This window comes from Topomyia yanbarensis, chromosome 1 (assembly GCF_030247195.1).
Source record: "Topomyia yanbarensis strain Yona2022 chromosome 1, ASM3024719v1, whole genome shotgun sequence".
Classification (NCBI taxonomy): Eukaryota; Metazoa; Arthropoda; class Insecta; order Diptera; family Culicidae; genus Topomyia; species Topomyia yanbarensis.
The window spans coordinates 206,175,825-206,196,857 of NC_080670.1; the positions used below are offsets into that span (position 1 = coordinate 206,175,825).

The 21,033-nt window shown below is 42.4% G+C and overlaps 1 protein-coding gene across 1 annotated transcript in view; it reads right to left on the reverse strand.

Moving 5' to 3' along the window:
- LOC131689357 (programmed cell death protein 4) overlaps positions 1 to 14,231 on the reverse strand; it is a 42,345-nt gene extending 28,114 nt beyond the window's left edge. The window contains exons 1-3 of the mRNA XM_058974390.1: positions 12,784 to 14,231; positions 1,158 to 1,546; positions 843 to 1,093 (exon numbers count right to left, since the gene is read on the reverse strand). Of these exons, the coding sequence (XP_058830373.1) occupies positions 843 to 1,093; positions 1,158 to 1,546; positions 12,784 to 13,486 (1,343 nt within the window). The 5' untranslated portion in view covers positions 13,487 to 14,231. The remainder of the gene's footprint in view (positions 1 to 842; positions 1,094 to 1,157; positions 1,547 to 12,783) is intronic.
- Positions 14,232 to 21,033: the final 6,802 nt, after the last annotated feature.

Sequence of the window (21,033 nt, forward strand, 5' to 3'; positions counted from 1 at the left end):
ATAAACTACTACACAGACAAAATGGCACGGCTTTAAGCCGCGCTTTTCTTGTAAGTAGAAATTTTGAACCCTCTACCAACATCAAATTGTTTTTTTCTTTGTAGATTTTTAAACTAATTTTACTGATATGTAATCTATGAAACGTGATCAAAATTATTTCCTAATCAAAATTTACCAACAAGTATCAAACGACCCAGAAAGGGTTGACTGATCTTTGTCTCGGGATAGCACAGTAGAAAGACAGTAGACTGCCTGCCTGCCAGCCGGAGGAGCCGGCGCTATTTTTAAACTATATTTCATACTACATTACACCGACGCTGGCGACGTTGTTATTGTTGCTGTTTAACGCGAACCACCAATACGCGCACTCCTCTATAATAGTAATATTAATAGGGAACTAGAGTCTCTATAGAACATCGGGGGTGCGGGCGAACCGGTTTTATTGTTATTTTGATTCGACTGGCGTGATTTAGCGCGTTGTTGTGGGAATGGCTGTGCAAAGTGCACCTTTCACAACAAAGCGACAGCGAGCGATCACGGTTTGGTCAGACCTATCCGGCAAGGATTTCCTACTTGTGGTCGCCACAGATTCACCAGGAAGCAAAACTCGCAACTAGCGCACACAGCATGCGCAGGTTGCCGCGATATAAATAATAACGTTTAAACGAGCCGGGGGAAAGTTTAATCACCGCGTAGTCGCAGACATGCTTTCAAACGGGGAAGGTGACTTTTTGTTTGGTCGAACGAGTTTTGTTTGAACAATCACCGACCTTCGGAAATCAGTCGAGTGGATACACACAATTCACTCATAAAAATAGGGAAAATAAAAAAAAATGACTAACCTCGACGGTAAATCCTTGATGACGGCATCGTTGAGAAAACCGGCGCGCTGGCAACGTTGTACGAACCTATCCAGGATGGAGTAGGCCAGTGGAATGTCCAGCACGATGTCGGTCATGTCGTCGTAAACGCGACGGAATCCCTGCTCCATCTGTTCCGGTGTGACCATGCAAGCTTCGTCCAGTGTTTTGAACAGCGTACAAAATGCTTCCTCTGTGGACTCGTTCAGCGCTTCAAGCGCAATTACGATGGCCTACATCAGGTTTTTAAATGTATTTTAGAATCGTATTTATGAGTTAATCAAAACTGAAACTTACCTCATAAATCAGTTCATGGTGGAAGTGCGGCACCTCAAGCTCCCGGATCGAGCGCTGCGCTTCCTCGAGATCACGCGACAGCAGGTATTCCTGCAGCAACATCGCCATCTGGCGAGTGATGGTCTGCACTGGTCGCAGTGCACCGCCAACACCCCACACATCGTCCAGATGGCCCCAGCCCTGGTGCATCGAGAGCAACCCGTTGGCCCGGGCCAAGGCTTCCCGAGCTGGGGCACTGAGCGTACCGCTGTCCCTCTCGACATCGTACGCGTACTTTGGCGGTATGCAGTCATCCGCGACGGCACGGGCAATGAAGTTGCCGAGGATGTGCGGTGCCTCGGGCGTGTCCAGAATCAGGTCCGGCATGTTCGCCAGTAGTATGTCGAAGCCTGGAAAATAAATAATGTTAGAGAGTGACGATTTGGGTGCAGAGTGTTGCAATATTTTTTTCAATCGATTCCCAATAAATAAGTAAGTATAAAAGTATTACAAAAATTGGGTTTAAATATCTACCAAAAATGCGTAAGCTGGAGAAAATTCAGAGGCGATCCCAGAGTAAAATTTTTGAAAATTATTGAGATTGTGAAAATCAGTCTACCTTCTCATCGCGCTCTAAACAGAAACCAAATTTACCCAGTGCTAAGAGAGATACATTGGTGAATATAATAGCTTCCACTTTATAAACTTTGCATAGCTTGTGACTAGCTATATTGTGTCTAAAGAAATGAGTGCAGATCTTAAGCAATTAGCTGCTCCAGTTTGGGCAATCTGCACTAATCTGAATTTTTCGACATGGCCTCGAAGACCATTTTTTCGGGAAGTACTGATACTGATTATCCCAGTAGAGTCGTCCGTTTCGCGAAACAACATGCAGCACACCGCGTCAAATTCGAAAATGTTAAAATATGGATGATGATATCATCGAGGTACGACTACACGATCTGGCACGGCGTACCACTAATAACGTAATTAAACAGCTCATATCAAATTACGAACTTTAACGCGTTCGACACAACATACTTCCTCCTACCTGATCCTTCAACTTAAAGACAATGGTGTTGTATATACTCAGAAAACGTTGATTACGCACCCGGGGCAGACCCTCTAGTATCAATTACGGAAAACCATGCAAGGTTGTTAAGGAAAATTCATCTACTACAACAGAGACCAGCATACAACCAGCTTACGCTAAATCTCACTCAACTCAACAAAGATTGCACCTAGAGCCTGCAAACCAACAACATGCCGGCGAGTTGTAGTGGATAACGCTGCTAATGAATAAAAAAATCAATAATAACACGCAGCAGCAAACTGCGTTTAATATGATCCAACAGACAATAAATGAATGCTGTTGTTTTACCTTTAATTTTTTTTATTCAGTCAACCTAATGCATTGAGCCATGTCCAATTAATTTTAATTGTTTATCACTATTTAGCATTTAGCGACGTGTCACCAGGTGGTGGGCTCGATCCGTTCCGCAAAACAAATTTTGTAGAATCGAACGGGGGCAACTTTCTGACAGATAGACCAAATGTTGCGCATGTTTGGCTAATAGAATGTGCAATGTCGTGTCCTCTAGATTGTTTAATCCTATGGAATATTCTCTGGCGATTATGTCATTGAACTAAATTCTGTCTTCTTTCGTATTGCCATGAACGTCTACTAATTCTGCAACGATTTAATTGAAGTTATTTTATTTCATAAATTTATGAACGCAGAATATTCCTGTCCCTCTGGTCTTATTCTTCACGTTCTTGCCCAGGGCCCGTGCGTAATTGATCGCGATCGCAAAATCCATCTGAGGGTGAGATAGATGTCGAACAAGATTCGTCATCAAAGACTTCGATTCTCCGTTTAAAGCCGCACACATTGACCTCCGTCGAACCAGTTGTGACTTTTTTCCGGTCCGGACAAAAAGCGCTAAATATTCTGCAGGTTACTAAAGACCAGATGATCACGCTTGAAAATCGAAATTTAAAAAGTTTGCTCAGTTGAAGGTAATGGTTTCCAGACTAAAGCAAGCAAATGGCATTTCTGAAGGCAAGATCCTTACGAAAGAGTACCACGTTTATGTACCCGTCCATATAGTTAAGATAAATGGCGCGGTTTCCAATTTGAGTTTTGCAATCCTGAATCTGTTGGAACACCTGGGCGCAAATCCATGCCGACAAAACGTTAGTGCCAGTTTCTGAAGAGACGAAGGCCAAACGCACCCATGACTACTCATCAGCAGGAACACACCTACAGTCACGGTCGTGGAATCTGCTGCCCAGAATGTCGCTGATGACAGCTTCGCGATTTTATCCGCCTTAAAAATTCTGATTTTCTTGCCACGCGAACAGATTCCTTGCCGAATCGCAAATTTTTATTGAGCTTATCCGAGAAAGGAAACTTGAGTCTGCCAAGAACCAGAGTGACAAACAGCCTTACATAATTTGAGCCGCGGGATTTGCTTGAAATTGGCTGTCGCATAGGTTTCACCGGCGTTTAATCGAGTTTTGTCATCACCTAGTCGCACAGCTTACGGGCACGTTTTCTGTCCCCTGTTTGTTTGAGAATTCGATTGTGTTGTTCATTTGCTTGGTAAAATTTAGTATTTATCTCGCAGACGGATTCTTCGCACGGTATAGCGGATAACATTCAGTTTTTTCCCAAATTATAATCCGAGATGTTGGCATCAACCTTGCTTTTACGAATGACATTCAAACGCTGTTAGCGATAAACAATTCCACTCCGCCCTTTGGTTTGCACCTTACGAGAAGTTGTGAGAGTTTCGATATTACTATGTCTCACCAGCAAACAGAACTTCTCTCTGGGGACATCGAAACTTTTAAGCCGTTTAAGTGTCATCGTATCCCAGGGATGGCATAAGGGTTTGTGCATTGGGCCGGAGTCCCAAGGGTTGCAGGTTCGAATCCTGTCTCTAAGAGGATTTTTTTCACATAATTGATTTCGCTTAACTCACCATTTCGATCTATTTTCTCCGTTGGATACCACCAAAATAGCTCGTTTAAGTGTGGTCATAACTAGTGTTCCCAATTTTTAATTAGCGTCAGTCTGATGCCTTTATCAAGTACCAGATTCTGAACTCGGTCCATAGCCGCTTGTCTTCATCCTCTCAAGCGATTAATACTTTGTTCTAGTCGCCTTGAACGCTGTGCACATCATTGTATTGTATCTGCCGGATTGGAGATGTAACAAACTTCGTAGCGTTGTTGTGCGGCACTCAAACGATATGCCCCGCCATTCGTACCTTTGGCTACACACTCTATTGCCTAATCAGTTCGATAACTTCTGCACACCTTAACTGTCGGTAAAATTTAAGCCCAGTTCGCTTGACATCCTCGGATGTTATATTAAATAACTGGTAGAACAGTCCATCAATCTTGTTTTAGTCCCATACGTGATTCGAACGGGTTGAAGAAACCGCTCGACACAATACCGTACACCATCCATCATAATCTTAATCAATCTAGCCAATTTCCCGGAAGAGCCGTTCTTGTCCAAGATTTTCCACAGCTATCCGCCGTCCAATAGGTCACGTGCAGCTTTTAAGTCGATGAATAAGTGATATGTCGCGACCTAGTATTCACGACTTTTTTGTAGGATTTGCGCACAGCAGTGATTCGCAGCCTGGGGTCCCCTAGGGGGGCGCAAAAAATTTTCTGGGGAACCGCGTGGAACATTCAAACCGTTGTATATTCGATTTTGCCAAGAAAGTTTGTCCGGATTCCGCACTGGCACAGAAGTGCTACCGGGCTGCGTCCGCTCACGATAACGCGAACGACACACCGTTATAGATGGTGGAGTTATCATTTGCCCTCTTGTCGTGTAACAATAAAACCCCAGGACCAGACAGAATCAAGTTTAACTTGTTAAAGAATTTGCCAGACTCTACCAAGAGACGCTTGTTGAATGTATTTAATAAGTTTCTTGAGGGTAATGTTGTCCCTCATGACTCGAGGTAAGTGAAGGTCATCGCCCTCCAAAAACCAGAAAAACCAACCTCCGACCACAACTTGCATCGACCGATTGCAATGCTGTCCTGTATCCGGGAGTTGTTGGAGAAAATGAAGTTGAAGCAAATGGCTTACTGTCAGATACAAAGTTTGGCTTCCGAAAGGCAAAGGGACGAACGATTGCCTTGTGTTGCTCTCAACAGAAATTCAAACGGTCTATGCTAGCAAAGTGGAAATAGCATCCGTTTTCTTGGAAATTAAGGGGCATATTTGAATCAGTTTCTATCAAAATTCTGAGAAACTGCACCAGCATTCTTGCGTTAGTCAGCCTGCTACCTCACTCCACGTCCCAAGCGATAGAGTCATGATAGCGAATTAGCGTTGATCTAAGCGGTTACGAAGCGTTTGTTTGTGGTATCCACCGCCTCACGAACAGGTAACCGTCCATCATTTGGATTTCCGCCATTCCGGCATTATCCGTCACCCAGTGACCACTATCGAACGGAACACGACTCTGCAATAACGAACGCAACGTCGCACAACAGAAAAGAATCTGTTGTCGACTGCTACGACAGCTTCTATGCAATATCGCAATCATTGAGATTAAGCGAAGATATCTCCATCATTATTGGTCTACCTTCGCATCTTTATAGGCAGGGCATCTGAAGCCACCCATCGTGTGGGTCGTTTCCGTCGTCCGGTTTGCAGATCAGGCACCTTGATTGCTTCGTGTAGTCTCTAGAAACGTGACATTTTCCTCGTCTGATGTCCGAAGTCCAAGCAACTGAAGCATCTCTCCATATACTTAGAAACTCAAGAAGCGACTCTCTGTGAGCCGATCGTCCAACTTTAATCTTGTCGGTGGCAACGTCCACCGGTAGTCGAATCGTTATATCTAGGTTGCACTATTTGATCAGTTCCTCCTTGATCGGGTTTTTGTACAGTCCCTTGCACTCAACCACGGCTTCCCGTGACACAGCTGTCACGTTCGCTTCGCTGCCCAAGGACCTACCGCGACCTGCTCGAGCTCTTCAACTCGAAGATAATTTCACTTTTCTGAGTTGTACCTCGTTTTAACGACATTCTTGCCCAACTCATTCCGCTCCGGGTCATCTAGCGCTCTTTTGAGTAGAGCCGCGTACGATGTCTTATCGTTCGATTCGACACTTGAATCTTTCCCGAGAATACTGTCGTCTTTCTCTTCTGTTCCTTTTCTGTATCTATCGTACGCCGCCGTTTCTTTTCGCATCGCCTACTGTCTTTCCACGATGCATCAGCAACGGTCTTTTCCAGCGTTTCTCTGATCGACAGTGGACTTCAGCTCACTCTTGTTTCTTCGGGTTCTCTTGTTCCTGCGGGGTGTCCCTCACTGTTTTCTCCTAGTGAGTATTGCGGTGACTCATCGGTGTCTTCTTAGCTCACTCGCTTTGACCGCATTGGTCACCTACAGCGGCCATTGCGTGTTCTGCGGCGTACTTCAGAACTTTCTCAGCTCTGATCAACGGTATCTTCTACTCACGTTCAGCAGTTTTTTCGGCAGATTAATTTCTCGGCACTAGTGCTTGATCGTGGCGTGCACATTATGCTTGGTCTTCACGAACTCATAGAGCTCGTCGATCTCTTTCCTCACCTCCGTCAAGCACGACTTCCCAAGATGTTAGTCATTCTGGGTGGTGTTGTCATTTGATCTCAGACTGAACTCTCGACCCACCGGATCTGGTAAAATTTCGAAAGTATCTTGAGGCCTGCCAAGATTTCACACGGGCGAAGGCAGTCACAGCGTTGGCCTACTTTCCGTTTCCAGTCGATGTCACGCTGCCTTACTTAGAGACTAGAACAGCATGACTGTCAGCCCAAAATGGATATCTTTTTCGTGATGCGTGTCCTGTTCGTTGACGTTCGCCATTACCAGCATGCTGTAATTGAGATCCTACTGGCATCCCGTACAAATAAATACCATTCTAGAAACGTTTTGACTTTTGGATGGGCCTTTGGAAGGTATGGCGGCATTCCAGAGTAGATAGTAGAGAGTAAGCTCAGTAACCGAGGGATGATTAAATCTCAACTCAACTGAAATCTTTTCCAGATGGATATTGAAATTTCAAGCTTCTGCGCAACAAACCGAAAAAAAATATAGATCGCGAACAAAATCGATCTTCACAAGCAGTCTTATATCGTCGCCTCCGACTGTGCAGTGAAATTAACAAGCCAAAGAAAATAGAAGTTCCTGTAAAGCAAAAAATGCAATTTCGATTGGCTTAAACAACTTCGTTTTTGACCTACACAGTACACGACGTTGAACTATTGGTAAAAGTGAAAACGAATCTTAATCTCAACGAAGTGATATGTGTACATACAGTTACACCACGTGTGAAACTGCGTATATATAGCGTTTAAAAGTTTAGCCCAAGCAGAAAATTGCAATGGCGAAGACCAACATACAAAACGGCGTCGAATATGGCAACGTTAAAGCCAAGATCCTGTATGTATGGATGATGATAAATTGAAGTGCGCTTACACGACCTAGCGCCGTGAGCTAGACCAGAAAACATTAATAGATTTATGTCGAAATACGGAGAAGTGGTATCTGTTATAAACGATACTTGAGGAAAATTGTTCCGTCGCATTTTCCACGGCATCGTATTGTTCAAATGTTGACAAATAGCGCTGTGCATCTTCCCTGGTCAGATAAAACATCCCTGTACTCACAACGAAATTACGATTGGTCTAGTATCTCCAAACCAACAACCAGCACAATAAGTGCCGATAAAGACGAATTAACAATAGTGACATAACAACGATTCCCATAGATTTAAGAATGCTTGTTCGTATTTCGGTCGAATTTCTTGAATTGTTTCGATCAAGCAGCTTTGATGTTTGGTGTTACCGGTTCAGGTTCCAGGGGGTCCTACGGATCGTAAGTCAACGGTTTATTGTGTACCGTGTTCAATGCCTTGCACAATGCAGTACCCAGCACCAAGTCTGTATTGTGTATCTCACAGCAAGTCACTTGCTTCGAATCAATTGTCGAGAGGCGTAATAGGATCATTTTCTTGAACAATCACAATGCAATCGGTCGATACGAGTTGTGGTCGGAGGCTGGTTTTTGGATAGCGATGTCCTTCACTTGCCTCCAATCATGTACCCTGAAGAAATATTAAATAAATCCAACAAGCGTCGCTTGGCGAAATCGAATATCCAACGGTTTGAATATTCCACGCTCTCTTTGGTATCGTTTTGGTTTCCCATGCGCCGGACTGTGCTCCAAAGAGTGCTCATCGATGTTTCTCTCGTTAGTTCGTCAACGAACCGGAGTCAGGAGCTATGCTTCTTGGCTTTCATTAAGTTCTTTTTTCGCGTTTCGTGGAATATTTGTTTTTCGTAAGAAAAATGCATCCAGAAAAATTTTAGAATCCCGTTTTAGACTGAGCTTCTGTAAAATAGAACTTGGAATTTTTTATTGCCCCAGAAAGTGCTGGGTTGTATCTCAATTTCCCAAAACCAGGAGGTGTTATCTTCGAATTTGTAGCAGCACATGTGATTGATGAATGATTTTTCATATTGTACACTTGCTTGGGACAATCTAGGGCCCTCTCGAGGAAGTTCGAGTGACGTTGGACTAGGCTTTTTCTTAGAATTTCGGAGGCAAAGAATGTGAACAAGAGAGCGAATGGGCTTTCGGTGATAAGTGGCATAGCCCTATTAAGCACTTCTGCGTAAGAGCGTCTAAAGCGATCTTTGGCGGATCGCTTCAGTTTACCAGCGCAAAGTTTGTATGCTGGGCATTTCAAAAGTGCATGCTGATTCTCCCCACTGCAAACATACTTCTCAGAATCATCATCCGCATGGCGTTTACCGCACCGCTGCTTGTTGCTACAGTAGGTGGCCGTATGATCTAGCCGCTTCCAATTGGAATAACCCATGACTCGCGGTACAAACAGACGCACAGGTAGACGACCACATCCTACTTCAATGTAAGGGTGCTACAGCGTGGCGTCGAGATGCTGAGCTGGGGCTGACATAAGAATGCGATATGCGAGAAGCCTGCTTGCTGTAAAGTAAAGGGATGATGTTAGAGTGAAAGCTCCGAACGGATCTGCGCCGACTACCTGATTTTACTCTGACAGACTAGATTTGATATGCTGCAAACAGGTTTCTCGCATCTTGCAGCCTAACAGCCACTGCTCGGCTTCTCCGTAAGCGGTCTAACTCGGAAGTGCAGATCCGGTGAAAGTTACGCAAAACGAGGATGATAGACACTACTTTCCATTTTCGATGGACATTGAGTACAATTGCTTTCCCTTCAAAATAACTGGTTGAAGCTTGACGTTTTTAAAGTGACCAACACCGTCCTTCATCAGAACATCGACAGTTAAATCCGTATCACTCACAACACCGTCAATCTCCACATTTTGGGAAGGAATGTAGACACCATACTCCATCGTGAAGGGGCTACTGCTGACCTGTTTCAAGTCAATAACGACTACGCGCAGTTAATCTGACTGAACCTTTCTAATCTCGGTCACGGCCAAGTACCGTTTCATGAACTCCCGAGCGACAGATATACTGTTCAATGGTTTATTTTTGGGCCGAAAGTACACCACCCAAGGGCCACTTCACCGTCCACTATGTGTTTGTTGTGTGACCATGATCAAACTGGGTCGTTATCAATCGGTGACAGCCATACAAATGTGACCTGTGTTTTTTTTGGTCACAATAAATCCGTGGTCGCTGGGCCAGCTTAATATAGACCCCTAGAAATTTTGTTATATTTGTAAATATTGTCAGTAAATGTCTAAATGTGAAATAAATGTCATAGCTTCCATGTTTACATGTTTGAAGGATGCTTATTTCATGTTTAGTAGTCTTCGGTTGGTGCCCGTCAGTATTTATTCATTTATTTATTTATATATTTATTTATTTATTTATTTATTTATTTGCTCGTTATTTATTTATTTATTTTCTTGTTATTTATATATTTATTTGTTCATTTGTTTATTTTGTGAAAATTATACAATGTAAAGGTTATGCATGCAACCAATCCGATCTAAAAATTCAAATAAACTTTTTATCGGGGCACCAACCCATACATGTTTGTAAACAACGTTTTCCCCTGCTACGATGTATACGAGAAAAGGTCATCGATCGCGAGTGGAGATGGTTTCCGGGGGCACGTGGGAGATAAAAAGGGCTTCCCGCGTCGAAAACGAGAAGAATTAAGAAAGTTCGGTCCGAGGAGTGATGACCCGCAGCAGCGTAGTCCCTTCGTCATACTGGGATAGTGCGTTTCACTCGTGATACGAAAATTGAAGTGGGATCTGAAAGATCCGAAGCACGATCCGCCAGAATCACTACACGATCGTTAACTTCTGGCAGGATCAATCGAGTGGGGTCAAAGTGTAGGCAAAGCCTAGAATAAACTTTTCACCCAGTGCGAGTGCCAGATTGTGGTCAAATGACGCCATTACGGGAGACGACTGGTGTGAAGTTTAGATTAAAACAGCTGTAAACCCCACTCGATAGTGCAAAGACGCGCGCGAAAGTTTATGTGCAGTGTACCACTCCCGGACCTTTACCGAAACGCAGGCCAACGTTACACGGCCGAGTTGCCGCCGCATCTGGATATCGACCGACGGAAGTACCCGGTCTGAAAACGTCACCCACTGTTCCTGTCCCTGTTTGCCATCGCCGTCCCGGAAACCAATGGAAGCTGTATGTCGACCAACGTTCGCCCCGGCCGCAACGAAGTGAAATGATTGTACTGTGCGCAAGTATTTTGTTAAATTTGTTAAATAAATGTAAGGTCTTCTCGTATTAAGCTGTTTTATATTCAGCTGTGATGTCCTTGAGTTAATTTAGTCCGCTAGTTTGTTTTCATAAATTTGCCCAGATACCACGTATTGAGGGAAGAAAGTCCACTAAGTGAAATTCTCCTGGAGACCGCAGTAAACGACCCAAATGCTCATGTTGAAGTGTACCGTAAACCGTAGTGAAAAGTGTGAGTCCGCGTAGCATTCGTAAAGCAAATCGTAACACAAAGGCGGTACCAAATCGGATGGATGACACACCTAGTCGAGCTCCCAAAAGACAAGTGTGAGCGACTGTACGAAGCAATCCACTGCGCGATTGGGATGAGCTGAGTGAAAAATGAAATGCCTTCGGAGGGCCTTATATGCTCTATTTAGGATAGGGACCATCAATTTGAATCGAGGCACAACGAAACCACCTTTAAGATACTCTCCCACGTTCTGTTTAGCAAACTACACCAATTGGCTGAATTTTTTGTCGACGAATATGGGTTTCAAGCAGGATCAACAACGACGGGCCTGTTATTTACGCTGTCAAATCATGGAAAAATTTAGGGGCATACGGACCCACCATATGTTTATGGCTTTCTGACAAGACTATCTAAGCTGTTACGCTTGATGGACTGAAGCAGGGCTGTACCATCCGACTTGTTGCTAAGCATGGCATTCTAAGGTGCGATAGAACGACTTAGTGTGCAGAGTTGTAACTATCATCGGGAACTATCTCTCATGCCTACGAGACGATCGCAGCGCAGTGGAAGAGGCATTTGTGTCTTACAAAAGGAAGGCTTAATATAAACTCTTACAAGACAAAGAACATGGTAGCTGATAGAGAACGGAGTAGTTTGAACGATGTTAAAGTGTGGGGTAAAGTACGATGTGACCGACAAGTTCGCATATCTTGGAACTCTAGTGACATTCAATTAAAATACGATACGAGCGCTCACAAAACTTGCCCTATACAAATCGCTGATAAGCCCGACTGCTCTGTATGGCCATGAAACATGTTCGTTGAAGGAGACAGACTATCCAGTGATCGCGACAGGAATTCAAAACTCAATAGTCGACACAATCCAAAATGAAGAATGGCACTGAAGCATGAATCATGAGTTTGTTTATGAAGTTTTATCAGTTTTATTATTGTTAAAAAATAGGTTGTAACATTGGAATCAAGTTTCAGATAAATTAAGTTGTATCAGTTGATTTACCCAACTGACCCTTTGTATCAGGGCGTCCAAAAACACGTCTACCAGTTGCGACATCGTAAAAAAAATAATAGAGCATCCTACGCTGATGTTCACTGAAATGAATTCCAGAAAACATAAGTCGTCCTATTTCGCTTACTTCAGCTGTTAGCCCGGGAAACGCAGAAGCTATTTAATTTTCTGCCATGGTGATCCAGCACCACAGTCACTTCATATGTTTGATTTTTTCAAAAGTGACAACACGAAGCAAAACTGCCCTGCGCAGAATATCAATAAACCAACCGGCCTTCCATTTTTATACATTAAATTAGGCATTCGTGCTACATGTCCAGCCAATTTTAGTCCATTTGCTCAATCAAATAATTTCATATTTTTTTCAAAGATCCGAAAAAATGCTTCGGCAATTTTAAGCAAGTATTCCAAAATAATTGGCACCAATTTGGTACTGATTTGAACCATCGTAACTGGCTCCAAGTTGATGTTAATTACTGATGAGGAGAATCCGAAGTTCCAAAAAATCAAACTTTTAAATTTAGATGTTTCTCATCACCACATAAATTCAACATGATCATCCATTTGTAGACATTGAATAATTAATTATTAAACATGTTACCTAAAAAAAATATTATGCCAGCTAAACAACAGCGAACTTACCCTTGCAAATATCCCGGCTGCTGATGGTCCTGCCATACAGATCCGAGATCAGCACCGACGTCATCTCCCGCTGGGACTGCTTGTGCTCGAAGGCCATCTCGACGGCAATCTTGGTCACCAGCGATCGCCGCTCCGCCCCCATCACATCACTCAACCCTTCCGCCACCTCGTTGGTGTCCCCGTGCTCGTAATACTCCAGTATAATCGGTTCCACCTTCTTGGTGAACTCCTCGTCCGTCATCTCCGGGATGACCTCCTTCAGTTCGATATTGTGCGAGCTGTTGAACGCATCCAGATCGAAGTTCGGATCGTTCTGATCCTCCTCATCCAGCTCTTCGAATATTTCCGAACCGGGCTTACCCCAAACCCCTTTGCCCCCGGCACCGCCCTTCTTGGGCAGTCCACGGCCGTAGCCGTTGCGCGACCGTCGACTGTTTTTCCACTTTCGGTGTGGAGCAACAAAGTTCGGGGTTCCAGCGACTCCGAGCACTCCGTCCTTGCTGTTCGATCGGGACAACTTACGGGCTCGTTTCTTATGCTTGTCATCCAGTATGGCAGTGGGTTTTTTCATCAGACCAAGAGATAATCCGTTAATAGTGGTAGCTTTTGGACTGCCCACCGGACTGGAGGAACCCTCGTGGTGCCCATTCGTTCCATTTTGGGCAGCATGATCCCCGTTGAACTGCTTCTCGACCTCCATCATTGCAGTTGCCCCCGGGGGAATACTTCAGCGATTCCTTTGTTTTTTCCGTCCACTGGGCACGCAAATCACGCACACTGACGCACCCACACAAGGCTACAGACAACTAGGGCTATTTTCAGATTTTCTTCACCGCCGCACGGTTTTTTTCCTGCCTTCACCCAGATTTTTACGCAATGTTCACCCTGATGAAAATCTGCCTAACGTGTATTTATTCAGCTTAAATTATGCAGTCTTTTTGTTCCGAACAAAATCTCACTTTCCGTCGAAAACAAAATGTCCTCCGGCCTTGAAACACAGAAGCCGGCTGGGGCAGAATGTTCCAGCAACTTCTATCGTTCTGCAAACAGAGTACACCCCACTTCACTTGTCTTCCAACTAACAAAGTCCGTCTTCTAAATCGTCCAAATTCACTTGTTTTCACCAATGGAATACGAGAAAAATAAAGTTCACTTTTTTATGCAATACTCAACAGCAAAGAATATTACTGCGTAATACCATTCGCACTCTCTACCGTACTAGTTCTTCTCTACTCTGCTGCTCCACCACTGCAGGCAGCACTCACTTTACTTTTTCAGCCGTTCAGCCGCTGAACAAAACAACACACACCCCAAAAAACTGTGAGAGAGAGCGAGCGGAAGAGACCTAAAAAAGTCACCGAACAAAAGTACCGTTAGCCAAAGCGAAGAAACTTCACGTCCAACTCGATCGACTGTTGCCGAAGGATTGAATAGAGTCGAGTCGAGCTGGCGATGGTGGAGCGACTCGTTCGTCGGCCGGGCCGACGGCGACGAAGCCGGTTTTCTGAACTCGCACGAAGGGTGAAACCAATACCAGCAAGAATCGAATACGCACACCACCGCTAGTTTTGTTTTTGTTTGGTGCTGATGGTGCGGTGCGTTTGTGTGTGCGTTAACAGTCAGCCGGAGTGTTGCAGAAGCTGAAGCAGCAGCGGCGCCCTAAATATCGATTGGTGTGTGCGTGTGTGGAGTGCATGACTTCCCCTCCTTTCTTTTTATTTTCGTATTTTTGTTTTCGAGGTCTTCCTCTTTCTCCGTTCTTGATGTTCTTCGATGAAGCAGCTGTTATTACGTGTCGAAATTAGCCGGTTTGTAAATAATTTATTTTATTATAATACCATGCCCATTTGAAAAATTCAATGATGATAACACGATATGAAATTTATTTGCAAAATGGTTTGATAATTTAGTTTTACGAATCATCACACTTTAATATATCCATGAAAACACATTAACCGGTGGCTTTGTGTTGGTGACCCTGAAAAGTTATTGGTTTAGCAGACGTTCCCCGGCACAGGGAGAAGTTCTTGTTCAAGACGATTGGAATTCTCAAGGTGGTTCTCGAAAGCATGGTATTTTTGGAAATTTCAAAAAAAAAATGTGTTCGACAGGATAACCAAACTGATTCGGATGTTGCATTAAAGTTACAATTTGATGGTGTTTTAATAATCCACTATTCTCGTCTGTTTATGGATTCTGCATTTAACGTTTCCTTTGCAAATTTTTACTTAAAAGTATATAATAAATGGTGTCAAAAATAGGTAGTGAAATAAATGATACCAACAACTGTTTGTTTCCTCTGTAAGTAAATGACTGCAGATTTGTGGAGCACCTTTTTAATAATTACAGTACTTTTTCATACAGACTTAACTTTTAAACCAGGTAAATCTGGTTAAGCTTGGATGGAAATTGAAAGCTGCTTAAGCCGCTATTAGAACATCAAACGAATACGAACTTTTGGTTGCTTGGGATGGTCGTCGCAACTGATACTGAAAGTCCTTGTAGCTTATATGATGACCCTGGATCAGAAAACGCGTAAAACGAGTTCGAGTAGATTAAAAAAGGCCCTTCACAACCTGGAGAACCTCCCGTTTTGTAGGAACGTGAAGTTCATCCAGAAATTCGACGAAAATTGTCTCAGTTAACGAATACGAAAAACAATCGTCTGCAGGGTTCGAAGGTATCCCAAGTACGAATTCAGATGAGCCAGCTTTTTCGGGTATCAATTACTTCGGTTAATCAGGAGTGTTTTTCCCAATCTCTTGTAGAAGTTTTACCGAGCCAGAGCGAAAATGACGAATTTCGATACCTTCCATCGAGTGGACACGAATAATATTCCTCACAACTTCGACGGTTTCCTTGAAGGTCTCGAAGCTATCTAGACAATCGTCGACGTAGTGGTTCTCTTAAATCACAGTGACTGCCCGTGGATAGACTTCAGCAAACTCCTGCGCGTTAACATGTATTATTGCATATTGCGCAGAAACTGGTGAGCAAATAGCACCGAATGAGGCCACGTTCACGAGAAATACTTCTATTGCTTTCGATGGACTGTTCCACTGGAGAAAGCATTGTGCCAAACAATTTTGCCTACGGATCAAGAGCTGGTGAAATATCTCTTGGATGCCACCATTCACCATATACTGGTATAGGAAACTGATGGAAGCGGATAAGAACTGCTGGTAGAGACTCCGCCGACGATTGCAGCTGCATCCCATATTGCCTACTCAAATTGAGCCTTCCATCTCGAATTCTCTGTACTTTTGTCGAGCCGATTATGCCGCATTGAAAGATACGCTCTTAATCACCAATTGAGATTTTATTGAATCGACCACCACTATTAGTGGAGCTGTGAAATATTTCAGCCTCGCTGTGCAGAATGCTGTTTCCCGCGTTGTTCCGCCTAAGCTACCTCCGCAAAACCATCGTGGTCGAAGCCAAGATTACGCTCTCACAAGCGAGCGCGATCTGCTGCTCTTCGAAGGTATTACAGGTCCCAGTTGCCATATTTTAAACGACAATTAAACATCACAAGTAACCGGTATCGTCACTACACTTTCTGTACAATCGTCATGTCAAGGGCACCGATGAGAATCTTCGTCGAAACCCAAATTTTTTTTCGGTCGATTTGTCAACTCAAAAAGAAACGAAACTGGTTTACCATACTCCATGTTTTTATTGCCTGCACTGAAAGCGACAAGTGTAATTTATTTGCGATGCACTTTAAGCAAGTATTCTTCGAATGTTCCGCCACTTGGATCCAGATAGAAGAAGCAAAGTGTGGGATGCCTCGTGATGTACTTGATTTCAATGTTCCAGTTATAACAGAAGACATGGTAGCGTCTGCTATGCACAAATTGAATCTATTGTTTGCTGCTGGTGCTGATGGTATTCCGTCGTCGGTGCTAAAGTGCGGTGCAGTCGCTCTTTGTAATCTACTGGCTAGACTGTTCAATCTCTCGGTTCGGCAAAGTCAGTTTCCTACACGCTGGAAGTTTTCCCACTTGTTCGCAGTCTTCAAAAAAAGGCGAAAAATGTAATATTTTCAATTACCGAGGAATCACTTCTCTGTGCGCCTGTTCAAAACTGTTCGAAATAATTATGAGCGACACTCTGTTCGCTCGCTGTAAGAGTTATATAGATAGTGAACAGCATGGTTTTTTCCAAAAGGCTCAGTATATACTAATCTTATGCAGTTTACTTCGAACTGCCGATCGATGTTGTCATATACCCAAATAACGGGTATAATTTAGTACAGGACTAAATTATACCCTAAATACGGTTACGCTAATTTAGCGTACATTTGCAGAAGGCAAAATAAAAACATCTGCATTCGAGACGTCAGTCTCTCTTTGCAGTACGTGATTACAAAGTGGAAAGTAGTGTTTTACTTAATGATAAAAAAGAGATCTCTTTTTCCCGGTTTACGATTCAAAGTGTTCTACGTAGTTAATACAACGCTAGTTCCTGTCTTCTCTTCGGAAGCTGTGCCTCTGCTGGTCCACCTCCCGGTCGGACGGGTCTCAACAGATGTGATGTACATGGATCTGAAGACGGCATTTGATCGAGGGGATCATGGAATTCTCCTTAAAAAACTGAAACTACTCGGTATATCAGTGACGTCTGTGGCTTGGTTCAGGTCATACTTGACGGACCGTTCTGTACAAGTTCAAATTGGATCGATAACATCAGAATCTTTCTCAAACCGATCCGGAGCTCCACAAGGTAGTAACCTCGGTCCGTTGCTGTTCTCGCTTTTTACAAACGACGTCTCTACGCTGCTTCCACCGGATTGTCGTTTCTTTTATGCGGATGACACGAAAATTTTCAAAATCATCAAGTGCCTTTCGGACTGCTTGGAGCTACAGAATATGCTGCATATGTTCGAGGTATGGTTCAAAAAGAACTTTATTTGTTATTTGTGTATCGCAAAATGCAGCATTATTTTCTTCCATCGAAAAAGTTCGCTAATCGTGTACGATTTTGAAGTTAGCGGAAGCACTCTTACACAAGTAGAGCACATTAAAGGTCTTGGCGTCACTCTGGACCGTAAAATGACTTTTAGACTTCACTACGACGATATCCTGTCAAAAGCGAACCGACAATTGGGCTTTATCTTCAAAATTACAGCAGAATTGGTGTCCTTACCATGCTAATTGGATCGCCAGGTTTGAGAATGCGGTTTCTGCCATGGCGTGACCCAATCAATTTACCGCCGTACGAGGACTGCTGTCGGTCACTAAAAATCGAGCCACTGCACGTAAGACGGATCACTTCACAAGCATTATTTGTCGCAAAACTGCTCAGCTGAATGTGTACGCTCGGACACCTTAGTCGCCGTAACCTGCTGTTCCTGTAACCACGCAATATGATCAGCATGATCCAATTCGATTTGTTTGCACGCGGTTCAACGTATTTGCAAAATTATTCGATTTTAAAGTGTCGTCCAAAATCTTTCACGAGGTTTGTTACTAAATACAAATAACAGCGAAAAACTTAAAGCAATTTCAAATTTTGGGTTATTCTCGGGTTTATTTGACTCTGCGCAGCCTTCTATATCTTCAACACTATATTTTAATATACTTCGGGTTATTGTGTCAAGCTCACGTTGCCTGAGTGAAATGTTTCCTTTCAGCAGTGCCTTTTTGTCTGCCAACCGACAAACCAAATACAAATTTGTGTTTGGTCAAAACGTTTCAGCAGGTTTGTTCCAGTACTAGGAGAAACTGGAATTGCTCCGGAGCAAACAGGGAAAAAATCGTTCGTGTACTCTCTTCTTTTTTTCTTCTTCTGGTAGCAAACCGGAGTAAAAAGGAGCAAATATTTTTTGCTCCTGTTTGTTCCGGAGCAACTTTCGTGTACATTTTTCACTGGTACTCATTTTTCGGTATGGATACGATATCTTGTTGAGTCTTTATATCACAGTATTCGGTATGTTTACAAATGGCAACAGTATGCATTTAAGGGTTAAGTATTGGCAGTATCGTTAGTCGTTCAGTCCAGGCATCACCAATAAAATAATTGTAAAATGTTATGTTTAGCTATGGATTTTGGTACAAACGGCGCCGTGTCAGAGTTTGTGATCGTAAAAAGCAGCACGCTTTGATCAGATAACGTTACCAACTTTTTTCTTGTCGATAGTTCTAAACTGTCAAGACAAAGACGGCAGATGGGGTAGTGAAATTTATCTATTAGTCGAGCCAAAAAATTATGAACCACTTATATGGGACCTTTAATATGTATTTGGTGTAACATAACCTCACCAATATCCCAAGTACGTTTATCCATCGGACTCATCCCGAATTTCTTCTTCTTTTTTTATCAAAAAGTTATAGTTTATTGCACGGATTTCTCCAAAATCTGACGAGAAGCATGCAACAACTTTAAAATAAGGTATCTACATACCAAAATTTTGGGATGAAAACTCCGCAATGAAAGTGCTGAAAACTCAGCAATTTAAATTCAACCATTTGACAGATACTTTTTGCTGAAAATTCTGCAATTTTATTGTCAAATTGACAGCACAATCACCAACTTTTCAGTAATCCTGCCAAGATTACTGAAAATTCGGTCACTGTGCTGTCATTCGACAACCCAATTGCTGATTTTTCAGCAAAAAGTATGTGTCAAATGGTTGAAAGTAAATTGCTGAGTTTTCAGCACTTTCATTTGCTGAGTTTTCATCCGAAAATTTTGATGTGTAATGATCATAAGTCCGTTCAGAATAAAACAACGTTGAAGAAATTTTTTATTATTCTTAATTCGTGGTTTTCTGTCTCTCTTTTCTTTATTTGCTTTTTCCCTTGTTTCCGGTCATTGTACAAACATCGCATTTTATTTACACTGGTACTTGAATGCATAAAATAAAGATTTTTATTTTTTTTTGCTTTTTTCCGACCTATGGTGTAGAAATCTTTCCGAACAAAACTTATATCTTCCCCTTTTATCTACACAGTTATTTAAATTCAAAATTAAGGAGTTATCTTTGTTTCATAACTTTTTTTGTACTTCGGTGTGGGAAGCGTTTAATATTGAACTTATATCCCACATACTGGAATGATAAAATCTTGCTTGCTCGTAAATTGTCCGAAAACGTAAAAATCGGTTTAAGGGGATCTTCTCCTGGATTCGGCGGAAAGTTAAAGCAATATTTAAGATTTTTTGTGGAAAAATTAAAAGACATACACACAGAAAAAAAAAAATGTTGGTAAAAATAAGAGTTTTTCACCCTTAGCAAAAACAACCAACGCATACTCTTAGCACAGACTAACAGACATAACACTATGAGGGAATTCCCTCAAAAAACATCGATAATTTTCCCAGAACACTAGCTCCACCTTTTATTCACAGTCCCAAACACTCATTTACTGGTGGGTTACCCCTCAGGTTTGGGAACCATTTTTCACTAGTGGTCTATCCCCCATATGCTTGTTCATATGTCAGTGGCGCCATAATTTCAAATGTGGCCACAGTCCCAACTACAAATATATTTAAAATGACCGTTAAAGCGGGCGAAGCTTTGTTTTTGAGTGTTATGTCTGTTAGTCTGTGCTCTTAGTTTGAAAACAAAACTTTTATTTTGATTACTATCAATCATTAGCTTAAAAGGAAAACTTTTATTTTGATTATTATTCTTGATTAATTTAAAAGTTTTACTTTCAACCTAATAGTAGGCATTGGTTGTTTTTTGCTACGAGCGGAACACTCTTACTTTTACCAATATTTTTTTCTGTGTGTACGAATTTCTGCTTTTGATCATTTATTCGTTATTTATCGATAATTAGAAAATGATTTTTTTTCTTCAAGAATTTAAATGGTGGCTTCAAAATGACGATTTTCTCGAAACCATGTTTTTTTTTCTTCTAACGGCAAGAACAGGGCTTGTTCTATTGATCTGATTTCCTTTATCCAAAAATGTTGGGAAGTATAACCTTTTTGTATGACTTATACCTAACATTAGCATGAAAAATTATTTATTTGCCTATAGTTTTAAAGCGAGATTACAGTAAAAAAGAGACAAATTTCACCTTTTTCTTTAACGTCCATGCATTTGCATTTTTCATCTAAATTTATTGAAATAAGTTGTAAGTCATAGGAAATTTTATCTATTTTAATAAATTATATCAATTCCTCATTTCGGCTAACTACGAGAGGCCCTGCACTTGGCGAAGTAGGACGATGCTTCGTGCGCAGAGCCCGACGAGATCCGCCATTTTTAAGCCCCCATTTTGAATTTTTGAAAAAAAAAAT